The 21,790-nt window shown below is 44.3% G+C and overlaps 1 protein-coding gene across 1 annotated transcript; it reads left to right on the forward strand.

Moving 5' to 3' along the window:
• Positions 1 to 1,366: 1,366 nt before the first annotated feature.
• LOC116744723 (zinc finger protein 772-like) lies at positions 1,367 to 20,653 on the forward strand. The gene is made up of 8 exons (XM_032614803.1): positions 1,367 to 1,399; positions 4,291 to 4,417; positions 5,928 to 5,998; positions 6,899 to 7,013; positions 16,110 to 16,236; positions 18,420 to 18,565; positions 20,245 to 20,318; positions 20,432 to 20,653. The coding sequence occupies exons 1-8, from the start codon at positions 1,367 to 1,369 to the stop codon at positions 20,651 to 20,653; spliced, it is 915 nt and encodes a 304-aa protein (XP_032470694.1).
• The last annotated feature ends 1,137 nt before the right edge of the window (positions 20,654 to 21,790 follow it).

Here is a 21,790-nt window from a genome sequence, read left to right on the forward strand (position 1 = left end):
ATGAAAAAGAATCACATTTGGAGATAACATCCTATCCTAGGTGTGGAACATCCTAGATAACAGCTAGGTGTGGAAGCACTTTGGGTCTCAGTGACACCATGGAATGATAATTCCATTTGGATTTGTAGCCTTTGGAGCATTGGAAATAATATGTTTAGCCTCTAGGAGCATGCTGAGCTTGATGGACTACGAAATAATATGTATCAACACTTTGGTGTTGGCTCGATTGCTGACAACACTGCCCAGAAATCCGGGTGCCTTCCCTTTGAGAAAAAGCAAAGCGCCTTTTCTGTGGCTTGCAGGGGATGAGGCACGCGCCCTTTACCGCATAAGGAGCTGCGACTATATTACCCAGAGCGCTCTGCGCAGAGCGGCAGCAGCGCTGATCCAATGAAGGCACAGGACAGGGGCAATCCGTGCTTGGCGTGAAAGATAGGGGCGGGACTTCCGGTCTCACTTCGTGGCGGTCATTTTGACTGGCTTCGGTCTGGTTTACTTGATCGGTAGCTCCCGATCGCTGGGTCAGGTTGGAGGCAACGGGAGGCTGAAAGGTCGAGAGAAAGTGTTGTCCTCACTGCAAAGAGGTGAATCTGAGGCTCCGAGGGGGACTGCACGTCGGGGCTGGGCTGGAAGTGGTGGTGTTGGAGTCCCCACCCTGGTCACCCGTCACTCCCGTCACTGTCCGCCCACAGGCTCAGTTCTCAGAAGCCTCACTGATGGACCTGACACAAGTTGGTGCTGAGACCTTCAGGCCTTCACCCGAACCACCCCCACTTTTGAATCCTAAAGCCCCAAATATTGGGAGCCTGTTCAGATCACTGAAGCCTAGGCCCGAGCATCCAGCACCTGCAGGGGTGTGAAAGGGGGCCCTTGTGGGTGATGTCCCCGTTTCTGAAAGTCAGTGGGATGAGGTGTGGGAGTGTTACAAGCAGAGGGGTCATGTGCAAAGGCTTGGAGGGGCTACTGGTCCAGGACTGTTGGGGAAACCTGGGCTTCATGTTGTGTCTGTACAGAACAGAGTGTGAAGGGGAGTCACGCCTGGAATGGCAGGTGGAGGAGGTGTGCCTAGGTTCTTACGGTGCTTAGAACCATGGAGGCTTGTGAACAAAGGAGGACCATGGTCTGAGTTAGGGTTTTTCAAGTTTCCCCCAAACTGGAAAAGGGGTGGTGAGGACAGTGAGTCACAGGAAGTGTGAGTCCTTCTCCAAAGTCACACAACTGGTAAGAGGCATTACTGAAGGCCAGGGTACAGTAAGCCCAAGGTCACTTGGTTCCAGGGCTATGCAAGGGTACAAGGGAGGCCTGAGCCCATGGAGCCCTTCCATGGTGGCTTGCTTCTCACACTTTCCCTCTTCCCACAGGTTCCATGGCCATAGAAGCGCTTAAGGACCCTACACAGGTGAGTGGGCTCTCACCAGTCCCAACCTCCTCACACACACATGTTCTCTGGGACTGTGATGCTCTAGGACTCAGACTGCCACTCTCCTAGCCCTTTGGCCTGGGGACTCTTGAGAAACGCCAAACCCTAGGCCAGAGTTTATACGAAATAATTCCTATGTCTGGCAACCACGGGGATGAGGTGTGGTAGTTTATCCCAGGCACAGGTAGCAGCATGTCCAAGTGCTGGAAGGTGAGGCTGAGCTGGGAGTGTTCGGTGTTTCTCTTTCCTTTGTGGCAGTCAGGAGAGGAAGAGTCAGGGCTGGAACGGTAGCCTGAGAAGTTGGATGTTTTCCTGGAGGGATGGGAGCAATGGGATGAGAACAATGAGGTTATGTCACTCAGGTCTTAGCAGGCTCTCTCTGGCTGCAGAGTGGAGAACAGATTTGAGGGAGTGAGGGAAGAAGCGGGAAGACCAGGGATGAGGCTACTGCAATAGTCCAGATGAGTATTGGTGGTGACTAGACAGTGTGGTGGCCATGGAAGTGGGAGAAGTGTTTGGATTCTGGATCTGTTTTTGTGTATGGCTGACTGGATTTTCTAATGTTGAGGGTGAGAGAGAAAAAGGTAGGAGTCAGGGATTACCCTGAGGTTTTGGAAGGAAGAAAGGAAGGTTGGCGATAATTTTCAATGGGACTATTTGGAATTTGGGGTTTTATTAGCCATGTTAAGAATCTGAGATGTTTCAGAGAATACTGCTTGAAGGCATCAAGTTGGCAGCTGGACATAAATGTCTGAAACTCCAGGGAATGGTTCAGGGTGGAGACATCCAAATGGTGGTGGCTACTCTGTGTATCCAAGAGGAGGTGGAGGGAATTCCCTGGTGGCGCAGTGGTTAAGAATCCGCCTGCCAGACATGGAAGCAACCTACGTGTCCATCAACAGATGAATGGATAAAGATGTGGCACATATATACAATGGAATATTACTCAGCTATAAAAAGAAATGAAACTGAGTTATTTGTAGTGAGGTGGATCGACCTAGCGACTGTCATACAGAGTGAAGTAACTCAGAAAGAGAAAAACAAATACTGTTTGCTGACACATATATATGGAATATTTTTTTAAATGGTTCTAAGGAACCTAGGGGTAGGACAAGAACAAAGACGCAGACGTAGAGAATGGACTTGAGAACATGGGGAGGGGGAAGGGTAAGCTGGGACAAAGTGAGAGAGAGGCATGGACATATATACACTACCAAACGTAAGGTAGATAGCTAGTGGGAAGCAGCCGCATAGCACAGGGAGATCAGCTCGGTGCTTTGTGACCACCTAGAGGGGTGGGATAGGGAGGGTGGGAGGGAGATGCAAGAGGGAGGGGATATGGGGATATGGGGATATGTATAGCTGATTCACTTTGTTATACAGTAGAAACTAACACACCACTTAAAGCAATTATATTCCAATAAAGATGTTAAAAAAAAAAAAGAATCCACCTGCCAATGCAGGGGACACGGGTTTGAGCCCTGTTCCGGGAAGATCCCGTATGCTTCAGACTACCTAAGCCCATGCGCCACAACTACTGAGCCTGCGCTCTAGAGCTGTTGCTCTGCAACAAAGAGAAGCCACCGCAATGAGAAGCCTGCGCACTGCATCAAGGAGTAGCCCCAGCTCGCTGCAACTCAAAAAAGCCTGCACGCATCAACGAAGACCCAGCACAGCCAAAAATTAATTAATTAGTTAAAAAACGAGGAGGTGGAGCCGTGGATCACACTTGGGAGGAGGAATCTTCAGGTTATGGGGGTAATGCTATTCGCAGTCCAGGAAAGGGAAGGTGGCGCCCCAGGACTGGGTCTCTTGTTAGAGCACCTGGTTAGGGGTGGTATGCGTCACAAGCACAGTTGAGGGAGAGAACCGGCCATGAAAGGGGATTTGAGAAGAGGATGGTCTGGCAGGTGGTCAGGACTTCCAAAGGTAGGGTAGACACTGAGACGGATGCAGAGGCCTAGGTATAATTGAGGAAACATGAGGCTGAGGCTGATTCCTATTCACATATCTATGGACTTACCAGGATTTTTGGTGACACTGGAGTGTTTCCGTCAGGCTGGTGGATTAGCTCGGGAAAATGTGGTTGTCTGATAGAGTCACTAAGCTGGGAGAAGGGAGCCCTGAGGTTGGTCTCTGAATGAGGGTTAGAGGAGGGTTGTGACTAATAAGGGGATAGCAAGTGCAACGCAGAAGTGGAAGAGGGCCAGTGGGATCTGAAGTCTGCATATGGTTCTGAATGGCCGGGGCGTGACACAAGCAATAAACCAGGAATTGAGGCTTTCATAGCAGGATTCAAGGCTGCCCTGGCAGCAGGAGCCATTGAGGGTCTGGAGTAGTACTGAATCCTGTTTGCATTTGCATAATCTTGATGCCATGAGGGAAGTAACACACGGGGAAGCCAGGGAGAGATTTATGGTCTCCCCACATGCACGGGGCAGGGAGGTGGTGGTGGTGGCTGTGGGGTCTGGAGATACGGGAGAGGCACAGTTTAAAGAAAGATGTGCATGTGGAGAAGAAGTATGAATTGATGTCGCCAGGGTCCTGGTATTGGGGACTGAAGGATGAAGGTGGACCCAAGTTTGGGCCCAGGTGGTGCTTGGGAGGCACCATCTGGGAGACTTCCTGCATGGCAGGTCCAGATATTGATGGCATCCATGTGCCCACTTGCCTAATGTTGCCAAGGGCCAGACACAGTAATTAACGGGGCCATGAGGAGAGAGTAGGCACAAATGGCACCAGGGTCCGATACCTCATCTGAGTTGTGGAGCTGGGGGGAAGTGTGAGTGTGGGCTGGATATGTGGAGGTATGGATTGGAGGTCCTTGAGAGAGAGGCTGTTCATGGTTTCCTTTCTCCTTATCATGGCAGGGCAGTATAACCTTTGAGGACGTGGCAGTTTACTTCTCCTGGGAGGAATGGGCTCTCCTTAATGAGGCTCAGAAACTCCTATACTGCGATGTGATGCTGGAGAACTTTGCACTTATGGCCTCTTTAGGTAAGGCCCTCATACCTGCCCCAATACCTTTTCCTTTTCCCCAGGAACAGATTAGTCTTTCTCACATCAGGACCATGGGCACTGCTTTCTTCCCCAGTTCCCCGGGTAGGTGCTCTGGTTGCTAGGGCTGAGCTGTTTGTACCGTCCTTTTCCCACTTAGCCCCAATACCTGCTGCCCCAAAGCCTTGCAGGGAAGGAGTCAGGAGTCTTAAAGTTAGCCTTTGGGACCTCACCTTGCTTTCCCTTTCTCTGGCCAGGTGATGCCTCTGCCCTAGGGTCTACTCCCTTCCCCTAGCTGATGTATCCTTATATCTGCCTATGCTAGTAATCGCAGTCACTGACATGGTCGCTACTTTTGTGGCCCATGGGCTATTCTCTTTTTTAAAATATTTTATTTATTTATTTGGTTGCACTGGGTCTTAGTTGCAGTAGGTGAGCTCCTTAGTTGCGGTTCGCTGGCTCCTTAGTTGTGGCATGCGAACTCATAGTTGCAGCATGCATGTGGGATCTAGTTCCCTGACCAGAGATCGAACCCGGGCCCGCTGCACTGGGAGCTCAGAGTCTTAACCACTGCGCCACAAGGGAAGTCCCCCACGGGCTATTCTTGCAAGATCCTCCTCTGAGGGTTTTTCGGTAATGTTGAGTTTTCTTTCCTATGAGTTGCTCTGACCAGTGCTGGCCACTCACCTGTCCAGTCTTCTCCTTAGAACTTGCATCATCCAGGTACTATGTTCACCTGGGGATAGGGGAAGAGCTATGGGTGCCTCTTAGGGTGGGCATGATTCCAGCTCCACAAAATGGGCTCAGAGGGTCCCTGGCCCTATTGAGTAGCAGGTAAGAGGATGTGACATCAGGGTTGTGTTCACTTCATACCATAACTCCATTCTGTTTCCATTACTGTTTTGGTGCCAGTGGCCACACCTCATTTCTACCTTTCCTTCTTCATTCTTGACACTTTGCCAACTTGTCATTTCTACACTGACTCTCAGCCCAGGGTGAATCCTCAGTTCTCACAGTGGATTCCACATCTCACCCATCCTTCTCCACTGCTCCATCTCACAGCGTTCTCTACCATTGCACCACACATACTATGTTGTGAGATGTGCACATATCTTTAAGTAGTCTTTGAACAAGAGCTACTCGGATGCAATTGTGTTTTCTTGGGCCCATATACATCCTTCTGCACAACACTCCTGTGTCATCAGCAGGCAAGTGCTGAAAACCATTCAGAGTGAGTTGTAGACCTGGCTCTCCTCTTCGTGCTGCACCCCATCCTTTCTCCTTCACTTGGTCCTTCGCTGTATCCTTCATTTCCCCCATGCTGTGACCTTTAGAGGACCATTACTGCACAGCAGCTACTTCTCAACCTGACTCTAATTCCCTCCTCCTGACAATAATCCTATGGACTCACGTACAGTCATTCATTAGTGTATCAGATGCACATTTGTGATTGGGGTTGCCCCTTCCCACCAGAGCCAACTTCACTTCACCTGTATTTCTTTGATTTCAGGTTATTGGCATGAAGAGGAAGATGAGGAGGCACCTTCTGAGCAGAGTGTTTCTGTAGAAAGAATATCACAGGTCAGGACTCCTGAAGCAGGTCCCTTTCCCCAGAAAGCCCACCCCTGTGAGACAGTTATCTCTGTCTTGAAAGACATTTTGCACTTGGCTGAGGAAAGGGGCACACATCCCAGACAAAAACCATACACTTATGGAGCATGTGGGAAACAATTCTTTCAGTGTAAACCTTCACCAGAAGCAGCACTGTAGAGAAAAACTTTCAGAAGTGATGTGGCAGGGCCTCGTTTGTGAAGAGCTACACATTCCATGTGCCAAGGAATTCCTTCACCCGTAACAAAGTTGGGAAGTGCTTCCTGGTCAGTTTGGACCTCTTATAGCACCAGGCCACTTACAACAGAAGAAGCCACACAGCAGCACTGAGTGTGGGGAGGCTGTTCACAGTAGGAAAAATGATTAGAAGTGTGACAACTTCAGGAAAGCCTTCAACCACAAACACACGCCTGTTTAGCACCAGAGAGTCCACAATGAAAAAAGCACTTAGGCTTTCCACAAATGTGGGAAAGTCTTCAGCTTGCAAATACAGACCTGTTCTCACCAGTGAATTCACTGGAGAAAGGCCTTATTAATGAATATGGGAAATCCTTTAGCCAAAGCTCCAGCCTTATTGCACACCAGAGATTTCACACTGGAGAAAGACCTTCTGAATGCAATGAGTATGGGAGAGTCTCTAGGAAAGTTTCAGCCTCATTAAATATTGGATAGTTCACGTTAGAGGAAGGCCTTATGAATGTAAAGAATGTGGGGAATTCTTTAGCCAAAGCACTGGAGATTGCACACTAGAAAAAGGCCTCATGAAATAGAGCAAATGTGGAGAAGCTTTCAGTTCAAGATCTGCTCTGATTTATCACTGAAAGCTTGTCTGAAGAGAAGACTTTAGGCCAAAGGTCTGTCCTTGTTCAGCATGAGAAAATCCACAGTGGAGAAAGGTTTTACAAGTGCCGTGAATGTGGGAAAGCCTTCAGTCATAGGTCTTCTCTGATTCAGCACCAAGTATTCAATCAGATAGGCTTTATGAGTATGGTGAATTAAGAAAATCATCTAAAGGTCTAACCTCGTTCAGCACCAGAAAAGTCCACACTACAGAAAGACCTTGTGAGTATAGTGAATGTAGGAAAGCCTTCAGCTGATAGTTTGACCTCATTAGGCAGCAGGAAATTCACAGAGAGGAGTCACCATACACATACAGGGAATATGCAATCTCCTTGTTCAGTATAGTGACACTGGAGGAGAGCCTTTGTGAGGAAGACATCTGCCTGATGTTGAACCTTTTATAAATGAACATCCACAGTGAGGAGATTCTCCATAAGTTCCAAGTTTGTGGCAAGCTTTCAGGAGCTGTCTTGCACTTGCTAGCCTGTCCAGGTCCCTTGCCAGATATGTCACTGCAAGTTTCTGTTGTAGAAGCCATCTCACCTTTACACCTGGCAGGTCCCCACAGTGGCCAATTTCAAGATTCCAACATGATGTCACTGAACATGGAAAGAGAAGAGAGGCACAGTAGCTCATCATTATATTTTTTTCCACCATACTGATAGAGTTGCCATAAATAAACCCAAGAACACAGATAACAGTAAAATGACTAGGAAGGACAAGTTTTGAGTATTTAGTACCTTTGGTTTTTTTTTTTTTTTTTTTTTTTTTTTTTTTTTTTTTTTTTTTATGCGTTACGCGGGCCTCTCACTGTTGTGGCCTCTCCCGTTGCGGAGGACAGGCTCCGGACGCGCAGGCTCAGCGGCCATGGCTCACGGGCCCAGCCGCTCCGCGGCATGTGGGATCCTCCCAGACCGGGGCACGAACCCGTGTCCCCTGCATCGGCAGGCGGACTCCCAACCACTGCGCCACCAGGGAAGCCCGTACCTTTGGTTTTTTAACAGCTTTATTGGGTATGATTCAGTTAAACTGCACATAGAGTGTACAGTTTGATGTTTTTGATATATGCTTACACTCCTGAAACCAAAATATTTCCTTCTGTTCTTTTTAACCCGTTCTTATTAACATAAAATTATTACTACAAGGATATAATCTCCCTTTCGCAATAGGTATTTTTTATATATATATGTATATATATATATATATATATATATATATATATATATATATATATGTATACAGCTGGACAGGACTGTTATGATGCCTCATGAACTATTCCCCAGTCTTCCATTATTTATCACTGCATGGCCATTCTTGATTCATCTATCTCCATGCTTATTACTGAGTTATTTATAATCATACACATCATGTCATTTAATTCATAACCTCTTCATGATGTGTTTCCAAAATGTAAGGGCTTTATCATACAAAATAAAAATACTTTAAAATCTTGTAAGATATGTTATCAGTACTCAGTTTTCTCAATTATTTCCAAAATATGTTTGTTTTTTAAGGTAATTCATTGTGATTAGCATCCAAAATGTATCCATATGACTTTTAATAGGTATGTTTCATAAGTCTGCTAACCAATAGCTGCCAGTTACCTCATTTTATTACTTATTTGTTGAAGTTGCTGGGTCACTTGTCCATTAGAATAGATCTCATTCGAGATTTGGTTTCTTGCACCTTTCTGATTTAGTGTACTTACCCTTCTCCCATCTTTCCTGTAAACTAAATATTGAAGAGATGGATAATTGGGGTCTGCTCCTGGCAGACAGGCATGTAATGGTAACACTTGGAGATACACAAATATGACAGATGTGTGATGGTGACACACCTGGAAATGTGGTGTGACAGTGTGTTTTGCTAGCACACTGAAGCACAGTCTAGAAACACACAAATATGTCAGGTACTAAATGTACCAGGTGTGTAGTGATACTGCAGCACAATCTAGAGTCATACACATATATTTGGGGATTGTGTGTGATGGGTTTGTGATATACCTAAATACAACCTTGGAATCTTCCCACATACCCTTGGGACACTGTGTGACATGTTGGGATGTTAACGCTCTTCAACACAGCCAGGACCCAGACACATATACCACATCCATAAAGAAAAGATGTGTGACAGACATGAGACACATTCAACTGACATGCAAAACACACCAATGATCTGTGAGACAGGATGGAGGTACTGACACACCACAGCAAGTATGGTGACACAAATACTCTATGGAGACTTGTGAGACAGGCATGTGATAGGGGTGCCCCAATGCCTGGTGTACAGGCCACATGCTGCCATCACACAGTTTTCATGGATTGAGTGTGATAAGACAGGAACCCCCTGGCTTGGAGAGAACAAAACTCCCTCCATCATGATGCACTGATGGGGGTCAGAACAGGGAGCCAGAGTGCACATCTCGGCACAACCTAGAGACTTGCCCATATTTGATGATTGGATGTGAGCACAATGGGACACATGGTGGGAAGAGAATAGCTTGAACCAAGTAGCAGAAGCCTTTGCTTTGAAATGCCCACTGGGAAGGCCTGGAAGTAGCAATCTGACCAGGGCAGTAGGGCAAGGACTTTACAGGTCTTACAGGAAGAGTCAGCCTGCATTCAGCCAGTTTGGGAATCATTGGTCAAAGGTGGTTCTAGGAGAGGTAGGGAATGTTCTTGCGGATTAGCAGTCATTGTTGGGCATTTTGCATTTTACCCAGGGGGTAGGTATTAGCAATCAGGGCTAAGGTCACATGCAAGAAGGTACATGGAGGTACCCACACATATGAGGGCCACATTGAAAATTCTCAATCCTTCAGGGCCTCTCCTAACATCCACAATATTAACAGTGATAATGAAGTGACAGCTGAATATTGAGACATGGCAGGGGGTACCCTGAACTGGCATTTGAGGGATGACCAACAGAACCTTGGAGATGAATCATTGCATGTGGCAATGAGAGCAAGGGGTGCATCTGGGTGACACCAGTGGCCCTGTTAGGGATGCCCTGGAGGTGGTGATCCCATCCATGGAAACAGCTTTCAAGTGAGGGTAGAAAGTTTTTGGAAAGGGCCCCTCATAGAAGAGGGGCTAGGGAGTCCAAGGTAGAGATGTTGCACTGTGGTTAATTAATGGTCTGAGGCTCAGCAGATAATCTGCGCAGGAGAGGAATCTGGGAGTCCCAGCCTAAATGGGGGCATGAACAGGTCTTGGGGAAGAGAGGTAAAGGTATTTACAGCTCAGGAGCTGTAATAATGATATAAAATGTTCAATTAAAAGCAGAGAAGGCAGGAAAAAGAGGGAAATATTAAGAAAAGAACAAGTAGAAAACAGTTATAAATACGTTATTAATCCAACTATATCAATAATTACTTTAAATGTGAATGACCTAAATATACTAACGGTAGAGATGGAAATTTCAGAGTGGATTAAAAAAAAAAAGACCCAACTGTATATTATCTACAAGAAACCCACTTTAAATATAAAGACACTGACAGTTTAAAAGTTAAGGGATAGAGAAAGCCACACCATATTATCACTAATCAAAAGAAAGTAGGAGTAGCTATATTAATATCAGACTTCAAAGCAAGGGAATTTTTCAGGGAGGTATTACATAATGATAAAGAAGTCAATTCTCTAAGAAGATATAACAACCCTTAATGTGGATGTTCCTAACAACAGAGCTTCAAAATGTGTGAGGTAAAGAACACTTAAACTCAACAGTAAGAAAACAAACAACCCAGTTGAAAAATGGGGAAAAGAGCTGAACAAATACCTTACCAAAGAAGATATAGATAGGGCAAACAAGCATATAAAAAGATGTACATCAGATGTCATTAGGGAATTGTAAATTAAGAAATTAATGAGATACCCACACACGTCTATTAGGCTGAATAAATTTTTAAAAACCTGATAAGACCTAATTCTGGCAAGTATGTAGTGCAACAGGAACTCTCATTCATTGCTACTGGGAATGCAAAATGGTATAGCTACTGTTATGGGTCCCCTCCCCCCGCAAATCATGTATTAAAGCCCTAACCCCCAGTGTGACTGTATTGGGAGACAGGGTCTTTAAGGAGCTAATTAAAGTTAAATGAAGGCAGAAGGGTAGGGCACTAATCCAATAGGACTGGTGTCTATATTAAAAGAGGAAGAGATACCAGATCTGTCTCTCTCCCTCTCTATGTGTGCACACAGAGGAAGGCCATGTGAGCACAGAACAAGAAGGCAGCCATCTGCAAGCCAGGGAGAGAACTCTTATAGAAACTGAATTTTCTGATGTCTTGATCTTGGAATTCCAGCCCCCAGGGGTGTGACAAAATAAATTTTTGTTGTTTAAGCCACCCAGTCTGTGGTATTTTGTTATGGTAGCCCGAGCCGACTAATGCAGCCACTTTGCAAGACAGTTTGGCAATTTCTTAAAAAGTTAAACATAGTCTTGCCATATGATCCAGCAGTCACGCTGCTATGTATCTGCTCTATTGAGTTGAAAACTTATGTCCACACAAAAACTTGCACATGAATCCAGCCTTATTCATAATTTCCCAAAACCATCCATCTTTGGATGGAATTTAATAGGGGTTGTGTGTGTGTGTGTGTGTATATATATATATATATAACTAGACCTCAAAATACAACAGTATATGAATACATATTGATACAAATAGATTATTGAATAAGTTAATAAATGGGGAATAAAAGACAAATCTTCTGTGCTTAAGAATTCTAAAAAACTTAGTAGATATTCCACACTAAGGGAGAGGGAGTATAACTCCCCACTCCTCAAGTATGGGCAGTGCATAGTGACTTACTTTCTAAGAGTACAGTATGGACAGTGGTGAACCCTGATGAACACTACTTCAGCCAAGTAATCAAAGTAAACATCAATAGGCAGCCATAAATCATGTTGATAGTAAGTACTCTTCCTATGATGTGGTAAAAATGGCATTCTACATCTGTGATCTTCCTCCCCCACAACGATAGGCCCATTAGAAAAGTCCCACAATCATGAAAAAAAAACAACAGTTAAGTTCCAATAGAGGGGCATCCTACAATATACCTGACCAAGACTGTCAAGATCATCAAAAACAAGCAAAGTCTGAGAAACCGTCACAGCCAAGAAGAGCCTAAGGAGGCATAGCTAATGCAGTGTGGTATCTTGGATGGGGTTCTAGAACAGAAAAATGACATTAGATAAATACTAAGGTAGTCAGAATGAACTATGGACTTCAGTTAATAATAATATAGCAATAATGGTTCATTAATTGTAACAAATATACCATACTAATGTAAGATGTTAATAATAGGAGAAACTGGGGAGGGAAGTGGTAAATATGGGAATTCTCTATTATCTGCTGACTTTTTCTGTAAATCTGATATGGTTCTAAGAAATATAATTACTAGTAATTACAAAAAAAGAAGAAAGAAACTTCCAAACTCTTACACACACACACACACACACACACACACACACACACACACACACACACTCAGTCCTTACATAAGCCGTTCACTCCAGTGTTTACTTTTGCAACATTTTTTCTTTAATTCTCAGAACAACCTAGTGATGTGGTAACTATTACTATATCTATGGGGAAGTTGAGGCTCAAAGAAATGAAGTGCTTGAGGGTGGAATACTCCCAAACTCATTTTACGGGGTCATCATCACCCTGATACCAAAACCAGACAAAGATATCACACAAAAAAAGAAAGTTACAAGCCAATATCACTGATGAACATAGACATAAAATACTAGCAAACCAAATCCAACAGCACATTAAAAGGATCATACACCATGATCAAATGGGATTTATCCCAGGGATGTAAGGATTCTTCAGTACATGCAAATCAATCAATGTGACACACCATATTAACAAATTGAAGGAGAAAAACCATATGATCATCTCAATAGATGCAGAAAAAGCTTTCAACAAAATTCAACACCCATTTATGTTAAAAAAAAACTCTCCAGAAAGTGGGCATAGAGGGAACCTACCTCAACGTAATAAAGACCATATATGACAAACCCACAGTAAACATTATTCTCAATGGTGAAAAACTGAAAGCATTTCCTCTAAGATCAGGAATAAGACAAGGGTGTCCACTCTCGCCACTATTATTCAACATAGTTTTGGAAGTCCTAACCATGGCAATCAGAGAAGAAAAAGAAATAAAAGAGTCCAAATTGGAAAAGAAGAAGTAAAACTGTCACTGTTTGCAGATGACATGACATTATACATAGAAAATTATAAAGATGCCACCAGAAAACTACTAGAGCTAATAAATGAATTTAGTAAAGTCATAGGATACAAAATTAATACATAGAAATCTCTTGCATTCCTATACATTAACAACGAGAGATCAGAAAGAGAAATTAAGGAAACAATCCTATTTACCACTGCAACAAAAAGAATAAGATACCTAGGAATAAACCTACCTAAGGAGGCAAAAGACCTGTACACAGAAAACTATAAGATACTGATGAAAGAAATCAAAGATGACACAAACAGATGGAGAGATATACCATGTCCCTGGATTGGAAGAATCAATATTGTGAAAATGACTATATTACCCAAAGCAATCTACAGATTCAATGCAACCCCTATTAAATTACCAATGGCATTTTTCACAGAACTAAAACAAAAATTTTTACAATTTGTATGGAAACACAAAAGACACCGAATAGCCAAAGCAATCTTGAGAAAGGAAAACGGAGCTGGAGGAATCAGGCTCCCCAACTTCAGACTATACTACAAAGCTACAGTAATCAAGACACTATGATACTGGCACAAAAACAGAAATATAGATCAATGGAACAGGATAGAAAGCCCAGAGACAAACCCATGCACCTATGATCACCTAATCTATGACAAAGGAGGCAAAAATATACAGTGGAGAAAAGACAGCCTCCTCAATGAATGATGCTGGGAAAACTGGACAGCTACATGTAAAAGAATAAAATTAGAACACTTCCTAACACCATACACAAAAATAAACTCAAAATGGATTAAAGACCTAAATGTGAGGCCAGACACTATAAAACTCTTAGAGGAAAACATAGGCAGAACACTCTTTGACATAAATTGCAGCAAGATCTTTTTTGACCCACCTCCTAAAGTAATGAAAATAAAAACAAAAATAAACAAATGGGGCCTAATTAAACTTAAAACTTTTGCACAGCAAAGGAAACCATAAACAAGAGGAAAAGACAACCCTCAGAATGAGAGAAAATATTTGCAAATGAAGCAACTGACAAAGGATTAATCTCCAGAATATACAAGCAGCTCATGCAGCTCAGTATCAAAAAAAACAAACAACCCAATCAAAAAATGGGTGGAAGACCTAAATAGATATTTCTCCAAAGAAGACATACAGAGGGCTTCCCTGGTGGCGCAGTGGTTGAGAGTCCGCCTGCCGATGCAGGGGACATGGGTTCGTGCCCCGGTCTGGGAAGATCCCACATGCCGCGGAGCGGCTGGGCCCGTGAGCCATGGCCGCTGAGCCTGCGCGTCTGGAGCCTGTGCTCCGCAACGGGAGAGGCCACAACAGTGAGAGGCCCGCGTACCGCAAAAAAAAAAAAAAAAAACAAAGAAGACATACAGACAGCCAACAAACACATGAAAAGATGCTCTACATCACTAATTATTAGACTCAAATAAAGACTTCCCTGAGGTATCACCTCATACCAATCAGAATGGCCATCATCCAAAAATCTACAAATAGGAAATGCTGGAGAGGGTGTGGAGAAAAGGGAACACTCTTGCACTGTTGGTGGGAAGGTAAATTGATATAGCCACTATGAAAAACAGTTTGGAGGTTCCTTAAAAAACTAAAAATAGAACTACCATATGACCCAACAATACCACTGCTGGGCATATACCCAGAGAAAACCATAATTCAAAAAGACACTTGCACCCCAATGTTCATAGCAGCACTATTTACAATATCCAGGACGTGGAAGCAACCTAAATGTCCATCAACAGAGGAATGGATAAAGAATATGTGGTACATATATACAATGGAATATTACTCAGCCATAAAAAGGAACAAAATTGGGTCATTTGTAGAGATGTGGATGGACCTAGAGAGTGTCATACAGAGTGAAGTAAGTCAGAAAGAGAAAAACAAATATCATATATTAACGCATATATGTGGAATTTAGAAAAATGGTATGGATGGGGGTTTCCCTGGTGGCGTAGTGGTTGAGAGTCCACCTGCCAATGCAGGGGACAAGGGTTCGTGCCCTGGTCCTGGAAGATCCCACATGCCGCGGAGCGGCTGGGCCCGTGAGCCATGGCCGCTGAGCCTGCATGTCCAGAGCCTATGCTCCGCAACGGGAGAGGCCACAATAGTGACAGGCCTGTGTACTGAAAAAAAAAAAAAAAGAAAATTGGTATGGATGATCTTATTTGCAAGGCAGAAATAGAGACGCAGACATAGAGAACAAATGTATGGATACCAAGGTGGGAGGGAGGGTGGGAGGAGTTGGGAAATTGGGATTGACACATATACACTATTGATACTATGTATAAAATAGATAACTAATAAGAACCTACTGTAGAGCACAGGCAACTCTACTTAATGCACTGTGGTGACCTAAATGGGAAGGAAATCAAAAAAGAAAGGGATATATGTATATGTATAGCTGATTCATTTTGCTGTACAGTAGAAACTAACACAACATTGTAAAGCAACTACAATAAAAATTAATTTAAAATAATTTTTGTTAAGAGGGTTAAAAAAAAAATGAAGTGCTTTCCCCAAGGTCATGTACCTGGCAAATTTTTGTTTCTAAAGGATGGACTGAAACCTAGGAATCTGGGTCCAGACCTGGGACTTAGACACTTTAACAGACCATATGAAGCCCTTGGCATGGTGCTGATACACAGTGAGGCTCAGCTGCTGCCGCCATTATTATTGGAATTTTTATCTTATTTTCCCCTTCTCTGACACACCAGAGCACTTACTGTCTGCACCTTATAGTCCTATGGACTTGTCCTAACCTTGTGTCATTCTCCAATGGCTTCCCCCATTGATGGCATTTCTCTCTGGCACAACTGCATTATGTCAAAGGCAGCATCAGCCTCCACACTGAACACAGCAAAGAGCTTGGCTCACTAGATGTGCTTGGTGATTAAGGCCTTGAGTCTCTCTGTATCTTTAGCAGTGACCAAGCAACAGACTCTAATCTCATCTAACAGTCCCAAAGTCAAGGTGGCTGTCTCCGTTTGACTTTCCAGGTGTCGATGACCTTCAGGTACTTGGCCATGACCTTCACTTGGGAGGAGTGGGGGCAATTGGATCTGGCACAGAAGACCTTGTATCAGGAGGTAATGCTGGAGACCTTCAGTCTTCTGGTCTTACTGGGTAAGGATGACCTCCCTCCCGTGTGGGGAACCCACAGCCTCTTTCTTCATTTTACCCTCTCACTCCAGGCCTGACTAGTAGACAAGGCCCCTGGAGTCCACCCTCCCTCCCACCCATAACTCCTGCTGTGTTCCTGTCCCACCTCCTCTTTCCTGGTCTCCCTGTGTCCAGCCAAGCACGATGAAGGGCCAAAAAACAGGAAGTAAAATCAAGAACTAAACGAAGCCCAACTTCACTCCAATACCTAGTACAGGCTGGCCTTAGTCTCAGGCCCTTATTCCAGATTCTCACTGGAGCGAAACTGAATGGTCAAGCTTTGTTGGATTAGGTGTCCCCATAACCCAGTGAGCAGGGGCTAGAGATGAAAGACCATTTTCCAAAACGTCCATGGGTCAGGCAGGCCACCCAGCAACAGTGAAACTACACAATCTCGGTTTAAAGGCTATTTTCCCAGATGCCTGCATGATCGTGCCTTGCTTCCTAAGGCCTGGGCCACAGTCCTCTGCTGGTACAGAAGATGATGTTCGAGGCTGTGCAAACAATATCAGCTGGCATTGATGGATACCTGAGAAAGCCGTTCCTTTTCCCCTTCTCTTTCCTGCCTCTGATTCTTGTCAGGAGAGTCTTAGTTTAGTGAGAAATCATTGATGTCTCCCCTAACTTCGGCTAATTTTCCTTTTCAACGCAAGGAGCAGCCCCTGACTCATACTGCAGGGAAGACCACATAAGCTTGCTGGAACTTACAACATTATTCTGTTTTCATTGTTATATTTTGATGGTAACCTATTTGTGAAAAGGGAATCTAGTTTTACCATTTACAAGTGATACAAGATTCCCCTTCTGAAGAAATCAATTTAAGTAAACAAAATATGGGTCAACTGTTTTTAAAAAAGCAGTTTATAATAGTGGACACAGCTAATGCTCCCTGGTCACTCACACCCTATGGCAGGCCCTGCTCCTGACATGACTGTTACTACTCCACTAATTCTCACAGTATCTTTTGCTCATTCTGAACCCAGTTCTCTCCCCTCCAGGAAGCTGCTGCCCAAAGACAACTATGACAGTTTTTAGCATGAGTTATTATTTGAATATGCTTATTTGAGGTATAACTTATATTCAATAAAATGTACAGTCTTCAGTGTCTAGCTCAATTGTACATATTTCCGTGTACCCACTCATATGACTTCCACCTGGATCAAGTTGTGGAGCATTTTTTTTGCCCCAAAGCAGGTTTTCCCCAGTCTCTCAGTCAGTTCTCCACCAAAGACACCACTCTGCTGACCTCCACACCCATATAATGTTCAGGATTGGCCCGTTCCTGAACATTATATGAATGGAATCACACAGTGTACACTGCTGTATGTTCGGAGTCTTTCACTCAACATCCTTTTTTGCGAGATTCATAGTACAAGGATTAATTTCTGTCCTGAGACTGTTGATGCAGATGTCTTCTGGTTTATACAGATTCCCTTTGCCTCACTTTGCACCATCACAAATCATAGCTCCAGAATAGACACTCAACATTCCCCAGATGAAACAGAAAGAGGTCAGACAGTCAGGCATCAGTTGACTTATACTTTTCAGTCCTCCCTGGGTACGTGGATCACTTGGAGAGCCTTTTTTTTTTTAACAGCTTTATTCATTTTTTATTTTTACTTTTTTAAACATTTTTATCGGAGTATGATTGCTTCATAGTGGTGTGTTAGTTTCTGCTTTATAACAGAGTGAATCAGAGTGACTTGGAGAGCTTTTAAGGCATTCTTGTCCAGGCTTCTTCCCCAGAAATTTCGTTCCATTTGGCTCATGGTCAAAACCAGGCATTCCCAAGTGCTTCTGATGCCCAGGGAGGTTGGAACACTGAAAATAGCTTCCAAGATGAGGGTGTCACCTTCCTGGGGTCCCATGGCTGTGTATAAAGGAAAGGGTACCCTTGAATTTGACTCTGTGGGATGGAGATCGGGGGGAATGGGTGTTAGGTAGACAGCCATCACTACCCTCTACAGACCTTTGGTCCAAGGATGGTGTTTGTGCTCTGGGTTTCCAGGTCACTCACAGGTCAGCATTTTATTCGCAGGTGTGGGAGCAGCCTCATCCCAAGATCCCATCTTTGAATATCATACTGAATAAGAGAGGTTCATTTGTGCCTTTACTCAAACACTGCTGTCCTGTTTTTCCATGATCAGAGTATCCTATTCCAAAACCAGAACTGATCCACCTGCTGAAGAACGAGCAGAGTCTGTGCGTGCCGAAGAGAGACCGCTCCTAAAGCTCCTGTCCAGGTGGGTGACCAGTAGCCAGCAGGTGGTGGGCCAGTGCACCCTGCAGACCGGTAGGGGACCACTGGGAAGCCTCTTGTTGTGACCTCCGTGGGGGCCCAGCGGCCATGGAGCCCTTTGGCCTGTCCTCTCACCCAGTTACACTCTTCCCCATTACTTGGGGCGGAGTAGGTTGTCTCGGGTAAATGTCAGGCTGTAGGCTCCATATCTTTGAGATTAACACCTGGCTTTGTCTCTCTTCAGCTTTGTGACCATGGGGATGTTGAGTGATCTCATCATTGTTAGAAATAAGCTAAGTTAATGCCAGCTTATTTAAATTAATGCTAGAAACTATAATCTCAGCAGCTCAGCACAGGGAGTTTTGTTTTTGTCTTTTTCTTTTCCTCATTCATGTCAAGATCTGCGTAAGTCAGTGGGAAGCTGTGTACCACGCAGCTATTCAGGGAACAGGGTACCTTTTATTGTCAACATGTGGCCTAATTTAGGCTTTCCTGGCATTCTCTGTCCAGCAGAGGGGAAATGAGAGAGGAATGAAAGAAGTCATACCCACTTGTACACGTAACATTGCCATCACCACTGCACTGACATCCCACTAATGAAACCTGGGCATTTGGCCACACCTGTATTCTCAGAGCTAGGAAATGGCTTAGCTGTGTGCCCAAGGAGAAGAGAAAATGGGTTTGGTGAACCTCTACTTAGTCTGCTACACTCAGCCTACAGTTAGAAAATGATAGTAATAATACTGGGTTGGCCAAAAAAGTTCATTTGTGTTTTTCCAAATGAAACATCTTACAGAAAAGCCTGAACGAACATTTTGGCCAACCCAATATTATCTCATTTTATCCCATTGGATTGTTTGAGGATCTAACTAGAAAATATGTAAACTTAGTATAGTACCTGACACATAGTGCCTCACAAAAAGTTAGCTTTGATATTGATATTGATATCATGTATGTAATGACATTAATTGCAATGAATAAGAGTAATATCATACATTTCCTTCAGAGCTCAGATGAAAAGAGCCTTTCTTTCTCTACTATTAATACCTCCATTTATACTCTGCATCCCACCATTTCCTACCTTCTTTATCCATTTATCTCTCCATATATGCATACATTTTTTCTGTTTGTCAATCAGACACTCAGAAGCAGTCCTTTCCCCATGTCATCCCTTCTGTTCTGTAAAACGTTTAGGTGTCCTTGACCTTGCCTGTCCCACAGCTGGGCTGCTGAGAGCACCAGAAGCCATCGCTGTGTTGACTGGCACCATATGAGAGTGACGGTCTCTCTTTGGTAGTCCCTCTGGCTGCACAGCCAGCTACATGTTTCTGCCCAACCCCTCCTCAGCTCCTTGGAGTTTGCTCCAAAATTTCACCCCTCTCCTCAATCCCACATCTCCACATGAATGTCTCAAAGGCATTTCATATTCATCATGCCTGAGAGGGAACTCATGATCTTGACCACTCCTCCTACCTCCCTAGTTGTAGTGAATGACCCTGCCATCTAGAAAGTTGAGAAGGCAGGAAACACAGGCAACAGCCCAACACCTCTATCACCATCAAGCCCAACATCTAGCCATCCTGAGGTCTGTCCATTCTACATCATACACATCTCCTGAATCCATCAGCTCATCAGCTCCACCACTAACACCTTGTCCATGCTATCATCATCTCTCGCCTACATGATGCTGACAGATTCCCACCTGATCTCTGCACATCTGCTCTGTGCCTCAGGTCAGCTCCCTCTCCTGCATCAGCTTCCCCAGCCACTCAGACCTTATTACAAATTCGCAGTTGCTGATGTCTCAGTAAATAACCAAATCCATGTTAAAAATATAATTGCTTCCATCTTCAACATCAGTGGACTCAACCTGGAGTGAAGCCCTGTTAATGCGATTAATATGGGAAAACCCTTCTCAAGAGAGCAGGCCTCACTCAACACTACAGCATCCACACTGGGGAGAAGCCATATGAATGCATTGAGTGTGAGGAGGCCTTCAATTACAGGTCACACCTCACAGAGAACCAGCATATTCACACTGGACAGAAAGCCTATGGGTACAGTGAATGTGGAAATACCTTCATAGACCACTCTGATTTTATCCAGTGGGGAAAAAAAACTCCTGGAGGGCGAAGAATGTAGAAAAGCCTTTTGTGACAGCTCTTCCTTAACTTGACATACATGGATTCGTGCTGGAAAGAAGTTCTATGAATGCAGTGAATATGGAAAGACTTTCAGTTACCACTCTGATTTTATCTGCATCATAGGACCCACCCCAGAGGAAAGCCCTTTTTACTGTAAAGAATGTAGGAAAGCCTTTTGTGACAAGCTATCCTCAACTAGACATGTGAGGTCTTCTTCACTGGGGAGAAGCCCTATGAGTGCAGTGAATGTGGAAAAGTTGTAAGCCTTAGTTCATCCCTCACTAGCCACTGAGGGATTCATAGTGGAGAGAAACCCGATGAGTATGAGAAACGTGGGTAGATCTTTCACGTGTGGGTAAACCTTGGTCTACTTCAGAGGACTCATAGTACGAAAATGCCTTTTGAATACAACCACTGTGGCAAATTGCTCAGTCAGTGGAATAACCTTACTCAACATCTGAGAATTCATATTGAAGAGAAACCCTATCATCCCGCAGGTACACAGTCTCTGCTGTAGCTATGCAGGGGTTCAGCTGCCTCAGGTAGCTGAAGCCCTGCATCACAGAGGTTGAAGGTCCTCCTCTCCTAGATCACACCTTGGTTCCTCACCAGGAAGATCTGTGCTGTAACATGGCTCACACAAAAACACGAGCCTCCAGTTGTTCCAAAGCAGGAATGATGCACAGTCCAATGGAGGAAGGATACCCTGGGGTTCAGTTCTCTCATTCAGTCTTCACTTCTGTGTCCAAAGGGGTCTGGTATGTTCTTGCTGGTATAAGCAAGAGTCATGAGTCATCCTTCATCCATATTACCACACACTGTGCCCTTGACACATCATGGGTAGTAAAGACACGTGGGTGACCAAGACTTGGCTCTTGAGCAGGAAGAGAACTCGCCGTCTAGTGTGGGAAACACACATGAAAACAGGTGCAGTAAAACAACTCTGCTGCTACAGTAGAAACCTGTCCAGGGCCCCCAAAGGCATAAAGAAGAGTAGGTTCAAAACTTGGGTCTTGGAGGAAAGATGTACAGGGGCAAGAGTAGTCTAGTTGCTGGTTGCTAAGGGCTTGGATACTGAGTATAGATTGGAATTCCAGCACTTCTGAGCTACTCCCATCACCAGACTTTGACAAGT

This window comes from Phocoena sinus, chromosome 19 (assembly GCF_008692025.1).
Source record: "Phocoena sinus isolate mPhoSin1 chromosome 19, mPhoSin1.pri, whole genome shotgun sequence".
Taxonomy (NCBI): Eukaryota; Metazoa; Chordata; class Mammalia; order Artiodactyla; family Phocoenidae; genus Phocoena; species Phocoena sinus.